This window comes from Stegastes partitus, unplaced genomic scaffold, assembly GCF_000690725.1.
Source record: "Stegastes partitus isolate 25-593 unplaced genomic scaffold, Stegastes_partitus-1.0.2 Scaffold167, whole genome shotgun sequence".
NCBI classification, from domain to species: Eukaryota; Metazoa; Chordata; class Actinopteri; family Pomacentridae; genus Stegastes; species Stegastes partitus.
The window spans coordinates 99,368-112,038 of record NW_007577898.1 but is presented as its reverse complement, the minus strand read 5'-3'; the positions used below and the strand labels follow the sequence as shown (position 1 = coordinate 112,038).

Genomic DNA, 12,671 nt, shown 5'->3' with positions numbered 1-12,671 from the left:
TGAAATTCGAATTTAATGAAATGAAATGAATAAAAAAACACAGAAGGCTGCATTATGTAGAATTGTCGACCTTAAACCTCTCCAGACCTCCTCTCCCATTAATCATTTTCTGTTTCCTGTGACCTCTGTGAATATAATAGTAAAAACACTCTAAGCCTCAAATGATGAGCAGATATTGAAGGATCAAAAAAGGCCATTTACAACCATGATTATTCTAACTTAACACAATCCTGTGCTTTGCCCAATTTATCATATTGATGTTTACATTCTTTCTTGCTTTTTTGCATTTGACTCTGCGTTCCTATCTTTTCTGTAATTGTAGCCAAACAATAACTCTTCTGTTGTTTTGTTTGTTCCTACATATGACATATTCATCCTCTTTTTTTCTCTTCCCCCCCACCGCAGCCCGCCCTTGACGCAATTCTTTCTTGAATGTGGTGGCCTGGTGAAGACGGATAAGAAACCTGCTCTCTGCAAAAGCTACCAGAAGCTAGTGTCGGACCTCTGGCACAAAAACAGGTGTTTGTCACTTCTCTTTGACTCGAGAGTAGATATTTGAATGTTTCAGTACAGTGTTTACTTTACTATTCCTGCCAAATATGATAATGTTTAGACTATAGCAACATTTTTGTAAAAGAAGCTGTTAAGTACCCCCTCAACGACAAGTATAAGCAGTAACTTTTTTAATTAGGCCGTCCTCTTCTCACATTGCAGACCCTCCTACGTGGTCCCGACCAACTTGTTCCAGGGGATCAAAGCCATAAACCCCATGTTTAGAGGATACTCTCAGCAGGTGGGTCATCGCAGATGATGAAAAAAATGTGCAACGTTCCCATTTTTATTTTTACATCTGAAACACCGGAGCATTCATCACAGTTTGCAAATGTGTTTCAATCAAATGTTGAAAATTGATCAGCTGTTGCGACCTAAACGCGCACAGATTTTTGCTTTTGCTTCTGTAGTATTAAGTGTTTCAAAGTTCTATCAAAATGTGTCTCTAATGCATTAGTTTTCCTTTGTTTTATAATGCAGTATGGAGTTTGTGCTGAGCTGGGGTTATTATTGGTCTGGCCTCAGACTATTAAGTTGTCTCAGACTCTTATACAGGCTCTACTATTTCTTTTCCACTCCATATCACTCCATTCTCATTTCTTTACAGAAATTACATTACCTCCAGCTCAAATCACTCAGTCAGATAAACTTTAGTTACCGACTCGGAGCTCCTTACTTTGACACACACACACAGTTCTTCACATTAGGCCGAAAGGTAAATTGCTTGATTTGATTCCAGGTGGTGCTTGAAAGCAAAGTTTTTAGACATAAAGAATTTCAGAAGACATTAAATTGAAGCACTTCTTGTCTTTGACCAGTGTCCGTAAATGAGGGTTTTATAAGCTTGAATGGTGAAATGATAAAAGAGCCTGTTTCCTCTTGGCTTGCCAGTGTTTGTTCAGAGGAGTTAACTGGAGAATATTCATTTGTCACGCCACGCTGGGCTGCACAGCCGTGGATTTAGCATCGCTTTGAATGAAGTGAACATTCCAGCTCCTGGGAGAGGAGCATTCATTTGGCTTGAAGAGGGAGATTGGATGTCTGAGGTTCATTAAGTTTGATTACACATTCACAGGCTTTTGGTTTCTGACTCTGTGATCCAGGATTGGGATAAACAAAGGGATGCAGTGGTTTTTGTAGCTTTTGTAGTCTGTCAAACATGATTATATTTTAGAGTTCTATTCAGAGAGACGTAAAACAAACTGAACAACTCTCTGATTTTACCAGCGAGAAATAACTGGCAGCTCATGTATTCTGTTATCCCCACTCCACCTCTAGGACTCTCAGGAGTTTCTGCGCTGCTTGATGGATCAACTTCACGAGGAGCTGAAGGAGCCGCTGGCCGAGCCCTACGACCAGTCCAACGGCATCACAGTGGACGACGGACCCGAGGAGGACAATCACAGCCAGTCAGACGACTTCCAGTCATGTGAGTCCTGCGGCAGCAGCGAGAGGGCTGACAATGAGGTGCAGGGTGGGAACGTGCTGATGGACGACACCAACGAGGCAGAGATGCTGATTCCTGAGCAAGATGAGATCCAGGCCAATAGGGAGTGGCAGAAGGAGAAGAACATGATTAATGACCTTTACCGCTCTGGGGTTACTGGCGTCATGGTTGGAAGCACTGGAGCGGACATCGACAAAGATGTTGACACCACAACCGAGACCACACCCATTATCAGCAGCCAAGGAGCCATCAAGGCTCAGAGCAGAACATCAGGTAAACATGGAGTTGAGGAGAAATGCTAAATCTCATTCCCTGTCATGGTTTTCAATTTACTTGATTGCATTCTTGGCTTTTTGATGTTCAGTGTCAAATTTATGACCTAGACAGTCTCAAAAACATGGTCCTCTCTTTACCAGATTGCTTTCCAGATATCCAAATGTCAAACATCACAAGACCACAGAGTCCCGTCCCCATGGAAGGACACATTCCCAAAATGTCCAGCAGCCCGCCCAAAGTTGCCTCTGGCTGGCCCAGTCTGAACCCTGCACACAAGAAAGGTATGAAGCTTTGTTTGGCAGAGGCTATGCGGGGAATTCACCTGCATATCCATATCGAAAGTTTAATGTTAGGAGGTTAGGAAGGTAACAATATCCTCAATCTATCTTTGCTGATGCTGGTGTGAGACATACTGTACTGGAAATCTCTGTTCTCATATTTCTCTGTCTCTCTGCCCTTCCACAGCAGTGACCACATTCTCCCCACCAAAGAACAAGCGTCAGAAGAAATATCGCAGCGTCATCTCAGACGTGTTCGATGGGACCATTGTCAGCTCAGTTCAGTGCCTCACCTGCGACCGGGTTAGTGTGGTCAGTTTTTGTTGTACACTTAGTGTGTTGAGACCATAGGATTGCTGAGACAGTGAGCAGTAGTGAGAGAGCCTTAGGGAACAAGACTGTGTCAAGTTCTGAAAATCACTTTTTTAAAAATCTTGCTAACATGTACATACAGTGGTTTTAATATGCTAAAAGACAAACCACGAGTGAAATCAGCAGTCAGTGCCATGGCTGAGCATGTCCACCTTGAAATTACAACAGACTGACAGTCTCAAAGTCATGGATTCAGACTGTGAATTCCATATGTAACAAAAAGGGATGCTAATTATTAATTGTTAATTGAATAATTAAAGAGTTAGTACCTGGGTGTGCCACTAGGTGGAGCCTCTTACTGTCTGACACCATAGCAACCCAGGGAGGCAGTCACTCAGACTACCAGCAGTACCATGTTGACAAGCAGAGCCTATTGTGGGAGTTTGTCTAACTAAATGCCACCATGAAAAAGTTTCCTGTGATGCTTAATGGATACCGGCCAAAACTTTTGTCTTGATGGCGAGCTAAAGTGCCTTTTGACATTTTCACTACAAGCTAATAGCTAATCGTTTATGCCAGGAGAGTAGCCAACATCATATGACATTTCTACTGATCTAGTTTTGTGTTATTGATTAACCGATCACTGATTGATGTAGCTGCAGACTGTTGGCTAAGAAGAATAGAGCGATCCATTCCTGTCACTTTGCAGGATCGAGTTTTCCGTATCATTCTGCTTCTGATTTGAATATATATAGCTGAACAACTCCAAATTTACAATTTGCCATTGTGTAGCATAGAGTAGTTTTTCATGAGCTTTCAGAGGCTTAATCAGTGATCAGAGAGGGGCGTTAAAAACCAAATTCTAGGTTGTTGTTCAGCTCTGATGCTGATGCGGTGGTTGTCTTATACCATACTGTGATTTTGTTGCTTTCAGGATAATATTCTGCTATAAAGTGACAGTTCTTGGCATAACTCGGTAAATGAAGCTTTGCTGTCTGTGTGGTCTGTGGCTGTCAGGTGTCCGTGACCCTGGAGAACTTCCAGGATATTTCATTGCCCATCCCGGGGAAGGAAGACCTGGCCAAGCTCCACTCATCCACCCACCAGACCTCCCTGGTAAAAGCTGGCTCCTGCGGGGAAGCTTATGCACCACAAGGGTGGATAGCATTTGTCATGGAGTACATTAAGAGGTGTGTAAAAAAACGTGTATTTATTTACTTCAGGCACTAGTCAATGGCTGTATCTGTGTAATACATTCCCATCTCTGTTTGTTTCTTTTTTAGTTGGTTCTGGGGTCCAGTGGTTACGCTACAAGACTGTCTTGCTGCTTTCTTTGCCAGAGATGAACTAAAGGGTAAGCAAGTGGGCGGCAAAATATGTCCTACTAACACAAACATTAAGATTGATGTGTCAATAACTGTGTGTTTGTTATTTTCTAGGAGACAACATGTACAGCTGTGAAAAATGCAAGAAGTGAGTAATTTGGATGCTTTTGCTGAGCTGGACAAAACATTATTGCGCATGGACTAAGAACACATAGGAATGACTGCCACCTGTAATGATTTTCCATCTCCTTCATTTTTTTTCCCCTCTCAGATTACGAAACGGAGTCAAATTTTGTAAAATGCAAAGTTTGCCAGAGGTACACAGACATTTCCAGGAATTCATATCATAAGGAAACCCAACTCTTAATCCATAATATCTTCAAGTATTGGATTTCTAAAATGAAAAACTTTGTGTTTCTTCGCCACAGATCCTGTGTATTCACTTGAAGCGCTTCAGGCACGAACTGATGTTCTCCACCAAGATAAGCACCCACGTTTCTTTCCCGCTTGAGGGCCTGGACCTGCAGCCTTTCCTGGCCAAAGACAGCTCCGCCCAGACCACCAACTATGACCTGCTGTCAGTCATCTGTCACCACGGCACTGCCAGCAGTGAGTGGGCAGAGTCGCTCCCCTTTCTGCATGAGACTGGGGCAGCTGCCACCAGTTGGCACATACGAGGGCCCCGCATTCATTAGCCTGTAAATAAAATTCACACGTACTCGTTAGATTTGTGAATGCCGCTCTAACACATTCCTCTGTTTCATCCCAGGTGGCCACTACATAGCCTACTGCAGGAATGATGTGAACAATCTGTGGTATGAATTTGATGACCAAAGTGTGACCGAGGTGTCTGAATCCTGCGTCCAGAATGCTGAAGCTTATGTGCTCTTTTATAAGTAAGCCGACACACTCAACTTAAATACTTCTACTGAACCTTCTCAACTCCAAGCAGGTTCTTGGCGCTCTTTGCTTCTGTCATATTTTTACTCACTGTGGGCTCATTTTTCACTGCAATGTAAAGTTCTACACCTCTACTGAAACAACACAACCATGGCTAGAAGTAGACGGAACTCAAAAATGTCTCCTGTGCAGTATGACACAGTTTTAAATCATACAAAAATAAATAAAAATGAGAGTTACATTTCTTAAAATATTTATTTTACAAAATTAAAAAAACCTGGAATCAACATGTACACCATTTTCCAAGTGGCCACATGTGATACCAATACTGCATACATTTTTTTTTTTTTTTAAATTTCTTTACTTCTTTCATATCTGCTCTGTTCAGATATGTCCAGTTAAACCGAATACATCCTTAATTTATGTCATGCGACCTTTGGTTGCAGCCGAGTCATTAATTAGTTCTTGGTTGTGACAAAGAGCGCATAATTGTTTTAGTTTTTCACAGAATCAGGCGACTGCAAACAATTTATTTTGGCTAATGTTTACATTGCATGACAGAATTAAATGATTTTGATGAAATATCAGAATTTTTAGTGTAGATTTGCTAAATTTTCTCGATGGAAGTTCACGTCACACGTGATTACTTCAAGAACTGTCGGAAAGTTGAAAATCTCAAGATTCTTTCTGTTTTTATAGTTTATGGCTCTAAAATATGGTGTCATTTAGTAAAGACAACACGCCTTTCAAAACCGCCGACCGTTTCAGAAGGTTAGGCGTTTGTGAACAACAACTCATTTATCTCTGTAACATTTTAAAATTCATGAGGCCGCTTTGATATTCTAACTTACATCTTACTTTTGATCTCTCGGTTGCAATGCGGATTAATGTGTGGTGTGTTTTTGTGACAGAAAGAGCAACGAGGACGCGCTGAAAGAACGCAGGAGGGTGTCGGGCTTATTCAACATGATGGAGCCCAGCCTGCTGCAGTTCTACATCTCCCGACAGTGGCTGAATAAGTTCAAGACCTTCGCTGAGCCGGGGCCTATCTCAAATGATGACTTCCTGTGTTTGCATGGAGGTGCGTGTGACCGTGTCAGTTTCTTACTGAAACCGCTCTGAGGTCAAACTGTCTGTTTCTTGCGTCCAAACAGCTCCTGGAAAAATGGTGCTATGGCCTTAACACAGCTTTTGCTTCCGTCCTTGCTGTGGATTTTTGATTTTGACAGAGACGGAACAGCATTCCCTTCAAAAGGGGTTTTTGCTTCTCTTTGTCAAGATGATCCGTCTTTCTCCTTTTAGCAGAGAAGAGGAAAAGATCCAATGAGGCTCTTTTCTTCTCAGGCCTCTGTTCAGTGGGGACTGGAAATTATGAAACTGAACGTTAAGGAGGAAAAAAATGTAAGTTTTTAATGAAGCTGTCAGGCTACAGTGGCAGCAGAGAATGTCTTTTATATTTTAAATAAGCACCTACAGGTTGTTTGCTCCGTCTTCGCAGCTCCCAGCACGTAAGCACATAATAACTGGCTAGTCAGGTACATAAGCAGAGATAATATCAGTGCAGTGAAAGCATGAGCAGCTTTGTGGCAGCGCGGCCAGTTGTTTTTTTCTCCATGCAAATCCGAATGTATCACAGCTTATTTTCACTTTCCTGTTCAAGTGTGCCCTCAGAAATGTATATTTAGGCATGCTAAGCCTTTTACTGGGGGCTCTGGCAGCATGTTTCCCCAGGAGAACTTTTTCAAATAAATAGCTGTATAATGATGGTTGCACAGAAATTTCTCAAGAGGAAACAAAAAACAATTTTGTTGCCAACTGTTCATTTCAGTTTTAAGCATTAAAACTTATTTAAAAGAAGAGAGTTTGCAGAACTTGAGGACCTACTACACTGAAAAATAAAACAGTCGAGCATAATTGTAGATTAATTTTGCATAAAGTGTCGCTTTACATTTTACGGTTTATTATCTGATCTTGTCCTTTCTGCCGTACCAAAGTGCCACTGCTACGTTCTGCAGTGTCCGCTGGGTCCTATTGTCAGCCTTTGTTACTTCTTATAGTTTCTGGTTCTTAATTGTGTCTTGCATCCTAAATTAATATGAAATGTCGAGGGGGCAAGTGTTGACTTTAGGTCTGTCATTCTCACTTCTCAAGATGAACTTGCTAATTTTACCGTTTACTGACAAATGAATTTAAGATTGCATTAACATAGAAAGATCGTTTTTTCCTGTCCCATCAGCTCTAGTGCTATATTGTTTTGAACACCATATTAATAGTCAATGGCTATCTTGTCTTGGATGAGGTATACCTTCAAGTTTTTTTTTTAGATTGGATCTCACAGTCCTCCAGCTGTCTGTTCTGTGTGTGCTGGAGAAAAATCCAATGTCCTGCCTCTGTAAATAGGAAACAAACAAACAAAGGGTGGATCCACACAACACTATTCAAGTGTGTCCTGTGCATGTTCGAGCTCATGCACATTTGTGCTTGTGCATGAGACGACATGGGGGAGGAGAAAAAAGGGCAGTGAAAGTAAGAGTGAAGGTAAACCTGGCACATGCAAACTGTCTAAATATGCTGCCTGACGAATACATCTTCAGTCTCACTCCAGAATCACAGACTTGTAATTGGAATAAAGACTAAATCTATTTGTCTTTTCAACCTGTAACCCCTTGTAGAGTTACTCCAGCTTTTTAGTCTGGACTGCTGTAAATTTAGGGGACTCAAAAGTGACAAGAATATTATAGAGTGGTCATAATAAAGCAGGAAATGCCACGATATCCAAACTTTTATCCTCTAGTGTCTGATAACTCAAAAAGTAGATCTTGAAAAATGGCTTTTAATTCGAACCTCAGAGTTTGTTTTCTCCATTCAGAACCATAAAAGATATTTAAACAGTGTGTTTTCGCAGGCTGAGTAGCTCTTACCACGATCAGCAAACTCAGATATCGACATCAGCGGCGGTCTTGCCTTCTTGTATTATGCAGTTTGATGGATATTTAAATGCTTGAAAGGGTTGAAGTATCCAAAACAAGTATCCAAAAATTATTTTCTGGAGCCAATTATTATTATTATTTTTTTTAATCCTTTTAGATTCTTGACACCCACTTTGGGAACCACTGCTCTGATAATACACACTACAGAAGGAGAAGAAAGGGGCAAAGAGGAAAATAATTGATATCTATTGCTAGAGGAAACAATCGGAAGCTGTTGGAACATTTAATTGTTAGACTGGACATGTATTGCAGATATCAGTAATTCAGTTCCTCCTTTCCAAAACTGTCATTTCAGATATCCACATCATCATTTTTCCTAGCACAAATGACATCCCTTTTACCATTCATTTATATGGGGGTTTCTCATTACAGATATCTACAATTCACCTGCAGATAGTCGCACCTGCATTATGACTATCTACAGTTTAATATTGACTGGTCATAATTCCAGTTCAAGATATCTTTTATTCCCCTCGATTCAAGCTATGTCCATTGACCTTTTTCAATATCTTTAATTAAGTTTTAGCCGGTCAGACGGACGTTATGCAGATGTCAAACTGGAATTATGACACGTCAAAATGTAATTATAGATATCCTGAATTAGAGTTTCGACCCGGTTAAATGACGTCGCGGATATCTGCCGTTAGACGTCAGAAGCTACCAGAAGAAGGAGGTGGAGGCGGCTTGCTTTTACTACGGCACTGAAACTGCGACCGCATATGACAACCATTTAACCAACCATTTTACCGCCAGCATGAGGCAAAAGCGCTTGTTAATTTTTACCCTGAACAAAGCTCTTGTTCTGCACAAACTCCTCACTGATAAGTTCTTCAGATTTCACTACAATCTTATCCACCACAGCAGCCGCCATGATTTCTGCTAACACTGTTTCAACGGGAGCAACATCACAGACAACAAATTAGACTTAATGATGTTGGAGATATTTGCAGCTATTATTCTGGCTGGTCAAAACCGATTTACAGATATGTTGAACCAGTCAGAATGATGTTATAGGTATCTTGAATATAAATCCAGACTGGAATGTCACACTTTATTTACAGCTTGTCAAAGTGACATTATTAATATCTGCAATTTTAATTCTGGATTGTCAAGCACACACATGGCACAGTGGACTCATGGGTGTGACGGATTTGTGTGTATTCGTGTCTTAATTAACATACAATCAGCACCAATGCTTTGTAACACTGATCTGTAACTGTGTAATTATGTGAGATGTCTCCACGTGCCAAAGGTTGAGCTGTGAATGTCTGATGGAGGTTTTGCTGTGTTTCATCAGGAGTGCCGCCCAACAAAGCCAATTTGATCGATGACCTGGTGGTAATGCTGCCACAGAACGTGTGGGATCACCTCTACAGCAGGTACGTACAGGAGAGCGGCCGACTGCGAGAGTAGCTGGAGGCTTTAAATATTTCCACATCCCACAGTCGCAGTATAATTTCCTTTTTGTGAAGTTAATTTCATCTGCGTGAGTTTGTGTGTCCTGTTCCCTGCAGGTACGGAGGGGGACCAGCTGTCAACCACCTGTACGTTTGCCACACGTGCCAGATTGAGATAGAAAAACTGGAGAAGCGGCGCAAGTCAGAGCTGGACATGTTTGTCAGGGTAAGAGTTTTTTTTTTTCCTGACAGTCTGAGCTGTGGAGAAGACAAAACTGGTGCGAGTGGTAATGCGCTGTGTGTCATTGAGCCTCTGTGCAGCCATGGGTGTGTGTGCGCGAGCCTTTTCTCTTGTCTATTTAACCAGTTGATAGGCTGCATGTGTTGGGGCTCTTCACCCCGGCAGGAGATGAGAGGTTTTAGCCTGATGAAAGCCTTATCATTAATGCATTGGGACAGATGCAGCTGTTATTGCCTGCTCGGTGTGCCCACTCACACAATGGCTGCTCAGAGGAGAGATAAATGTTGTGCCTGTGCGAGTGTGCAAAAGAAAAAGCTTCAGTCAGCTAACAAGAAGTGGGATTGTGTCATTTCCAAGAAAGATGAAATTGGTGCAGTGTGGTGTTAAGACTGCCTTCTAATTGGAATAACTACCAGAGAGAATTGATTAGGTTTTCCATCTCCTCTCCTCTCAATCCTTTCATCCTCACTTAATTTTTTTTTTTTCTGCCCCCCCCACCTACCCCCTCCCCATTCTCCTCCCCATCCCTTTGCGTCCTCCCTCTTGTCTCCACTGCTCACTCCTCCCCCACTTCCTCTCTGTAGCTGAACAAGGCGTTCCAGGAGGAGGAGTCTCCGGTGGTCATATACTGCATCAGCATGCAGTGGTTTCGTGAGTGGGAGGGCTTTGTCAAAGGAAAAGACAATGGTAATTGGACAGAAGTCTCGCCTTCTTTCTCTCTCCCCCCCAGCCCTGTTTAAATGTCTGATTAAAATGTTCAATGTTTCCCATGTGACAACTGCACCTCATATCTGCTGGTGATTTATCATTTATTTATTCTCATGCACATTTGTGTTTTAAAACTTATCTCTGTATATTTTATGGATGTGAAAAAAAAAAAACGGCAACTGCATTGTTTTTCTGTTGAAAATTTAAATTCTCTGGTGACCAGCTCATGTTCAAAAGAAACTGAGGAGTCCCGTTTCTCCTCTTGATTCATCTTCAAAGAACTTGCTCTGGTCCCCCGAGTCTGGTTTCTTTGCTGCTAGAGCAAAATGAAGAGTCAGAATATATTTCATTTTTATTCCGCTTGTTCTCATTTCTTTTGGCTTCCCTTGCTTTGTATTGTCATATCTATTTATAACAGCTTGCATCTGGCATGTCGGCAAACGTCTTTTTTCCCTCTGACTTCTGCTCCTCTAATATTTGTTTTCTCTCTGTAGCAAATGGGGAGCAGAATTGCTTTTTATAGTGTGTGACAAAAACATTTGACATTTTAACATCGTTGCTCTTTGAAACAGTTAGATTGAGAATATATCTCTGAAGAAATGCTGTATATAATTGGACAAGTAATTCTTTTTTTTCTTTTTTTTTTTTTTTGTTGTAAAGATCCACCGGGACCCATTGATAATTCCAAGATAACAGTAAACAAGAATGGCCATTTAACGCTCAAACAAGGTACAAACATTATTATATTATTGTTGTTGATATTACTTTGTCTCTGCTTGTCTTATACATGTCTAATTCTTTGTTTAGGGGTTGTACAAAGCATAAAATAAGCATAATGTGAACTGATTAAACACAATATTCTTTGGTCTTGTGGAGACTCTTTTGATTGTAGAGATATATTTACTTTATTTAGTCCCAATGTATTTAAGTTTGTGCTTGCAATGACCCCACAGGAGCAGATTCCGGACAGATCTCCGAGGAGACGTGGAACTTCCTCCACTCAATCTATGGCGGCGGCCCGCTGGTGACGGTTCGGCCGAGCATCAGCCACCAGGAAGCAGACTCGTCGCAGTCGGAGGAGAAGATCGAGGTGGAGACGCGATCCGTTTAAATCAAGCATTTGACAGCAAACAACGAAAGAAACGTTTAAGAAATAAAAAGCCTTTTATTTTGCACTCGACTTTTAGTTTTGAAGCATTCAAGCTAAGGACCTCATCTTTACTGCTACGTGACAGCCTTTGACAGAGGGGAATTAACATGTCTGGAAAGGTTTGTCATGTTGTACAAATCTGTATAAAGAGCTCTTAAATTTCTATTAGCACTGTAGTATTCATGTGTCAGGTTGTTTTCAGAACCAAGCATTTAAATTATGTGCAGCTAAAAATTCCACTGAATGCCATATTTCTTTTTTTTTTTTTTTCTTGACCAAATGAGCACATATTGTATGTCCATGTGTCTTGTGTTGCTGATATTGATGAATCACAATACATCTTGCTGTAGATATATCACACATTTTTCCTGTTGTAAGAGAATATTGTCCGATGAATGGCAAGGAGAGCAAAATGTGACACTTAAAAGTGATGAAAATCAAAAGGTTATGAAGGGACTAAAAGCTGACTAGTCTCAGGAATGATTTTTGTGTTTTGCACTGTTCTGTAGACGTACAAATTGGCATGCTCACGCAAATGTCTGGTTTGTATTTGAATGTACCAGTACTGATAGTATTTTGGTCAAGATTCAGCACTTGGGTATTTATCACAGAAGGGAGTGATCGGGTAATATGTCGATAGATTTTTTTTTTGTTGAAAATGGCAGGCAGACTCTGTTAAGAATGCATGCTTTAACACTCAGTTCCAGTTTAACATCACATGTATCTGCATGTAAATGCAAAGCTGCTCATAAAATGTGCACGCAATCCGGATCTCTCTTCACTAAATTGTACAGCTGCAGAAAGCATATTGTAGTATGTAATCAGCATCATCATCAGCAATCTAATTAATTAAAGGCATTATTTTTGTGTATGGGCATGGTGTTGCTTAATGTGTTGACTGATAGGGGGTCAACAGAATGCTGTACTTCAAGTTTTTGCATATGAGTAAGATCTATCCTGATTTTTGCTGGCTGACACTATTAAAACTTGATGAAAACATGTTGAACACCCTTGATTTGTGTCACTCTTTGCTGTTTTGGCGCATGAGAAACGAGGGGTTAAATAAGGAAAGGAAAAGTAAATTACGATGTGTGT

At 41.0% G+C, this 12,671-nt stretch overlaps 1 protein-coding gene across 1 annotated transcript in view; it reads left to right on the top strand.

The window, feature by feature from the left end:
• The window catches only part of usp33 (ubiquitin specific peptidase 33), a 24,997-nt gene extending 12,408 nt beyond the window's left edge, over window positions 1-12,589 (top strand). The window contains exons 8-24 of the mRNA XM_008279636.1: window positions 406-519; window positions 715-793; window positions 1,831-2,272; window positions 2,416-2,556; window positions 2,741-2,856; window positions 3,883-4,055; window positions 4,149-4,219; window positions 4,305-4,338; window positions 4,462-4,507; window positions 4,619-4,799; window positions 4,960-5,086; window positions 6,002-6,171; window positions 9,378-9,459; window positions 9,595-9,703; window positions 10,303-10,405; window positions 11,087-11,155; window positions 11,380-12,589. Of these exons, the coding sequence (XP_008277858.1) occupies window positions 406-519; window positions 715-793; window positions 1,831-2,272; window positions 2,416-2,556; window positions 2,741-2,856; window positions 3,883-4,055; window positions 4,149-4,219; window positions 4,305-4,338; window positions 4,462-4,507; window positions 4,619-4,799; window positions 4,960-5,086; window positions 6,002-6,171; window positions 9,378-9,459; window positions 9,595-9,703; window positions 10,303-10,405; window positions 11,087-11,155; window positions 11,380-11,537 (2,215 nt within the window). The 3' untranslated portion in view covers window positions 11,538-12,589. The remainder of the gene's footprint in view (window positions 1-405; window positions 520-714; window positions 794-1,830; window positions 2,273-2,415; window positions 2,557-2,740; window positions 2,857-3,882; window positions 4,056-4,148; window positions 4,220-4,304; window positions 4,339-4,461; window positions 4,508-4,618; window positions 4,800-4,959; window positions 5,087-6,001; window positions 6,172-9,377; window positions 9,460-9,594; window positions 9,704-10,302; window positions 10,406-11,086; window positions 11,156-11,379) is intronic.
• Window positions 12,590-12,671: the final 82 nt, after the last annotated feature.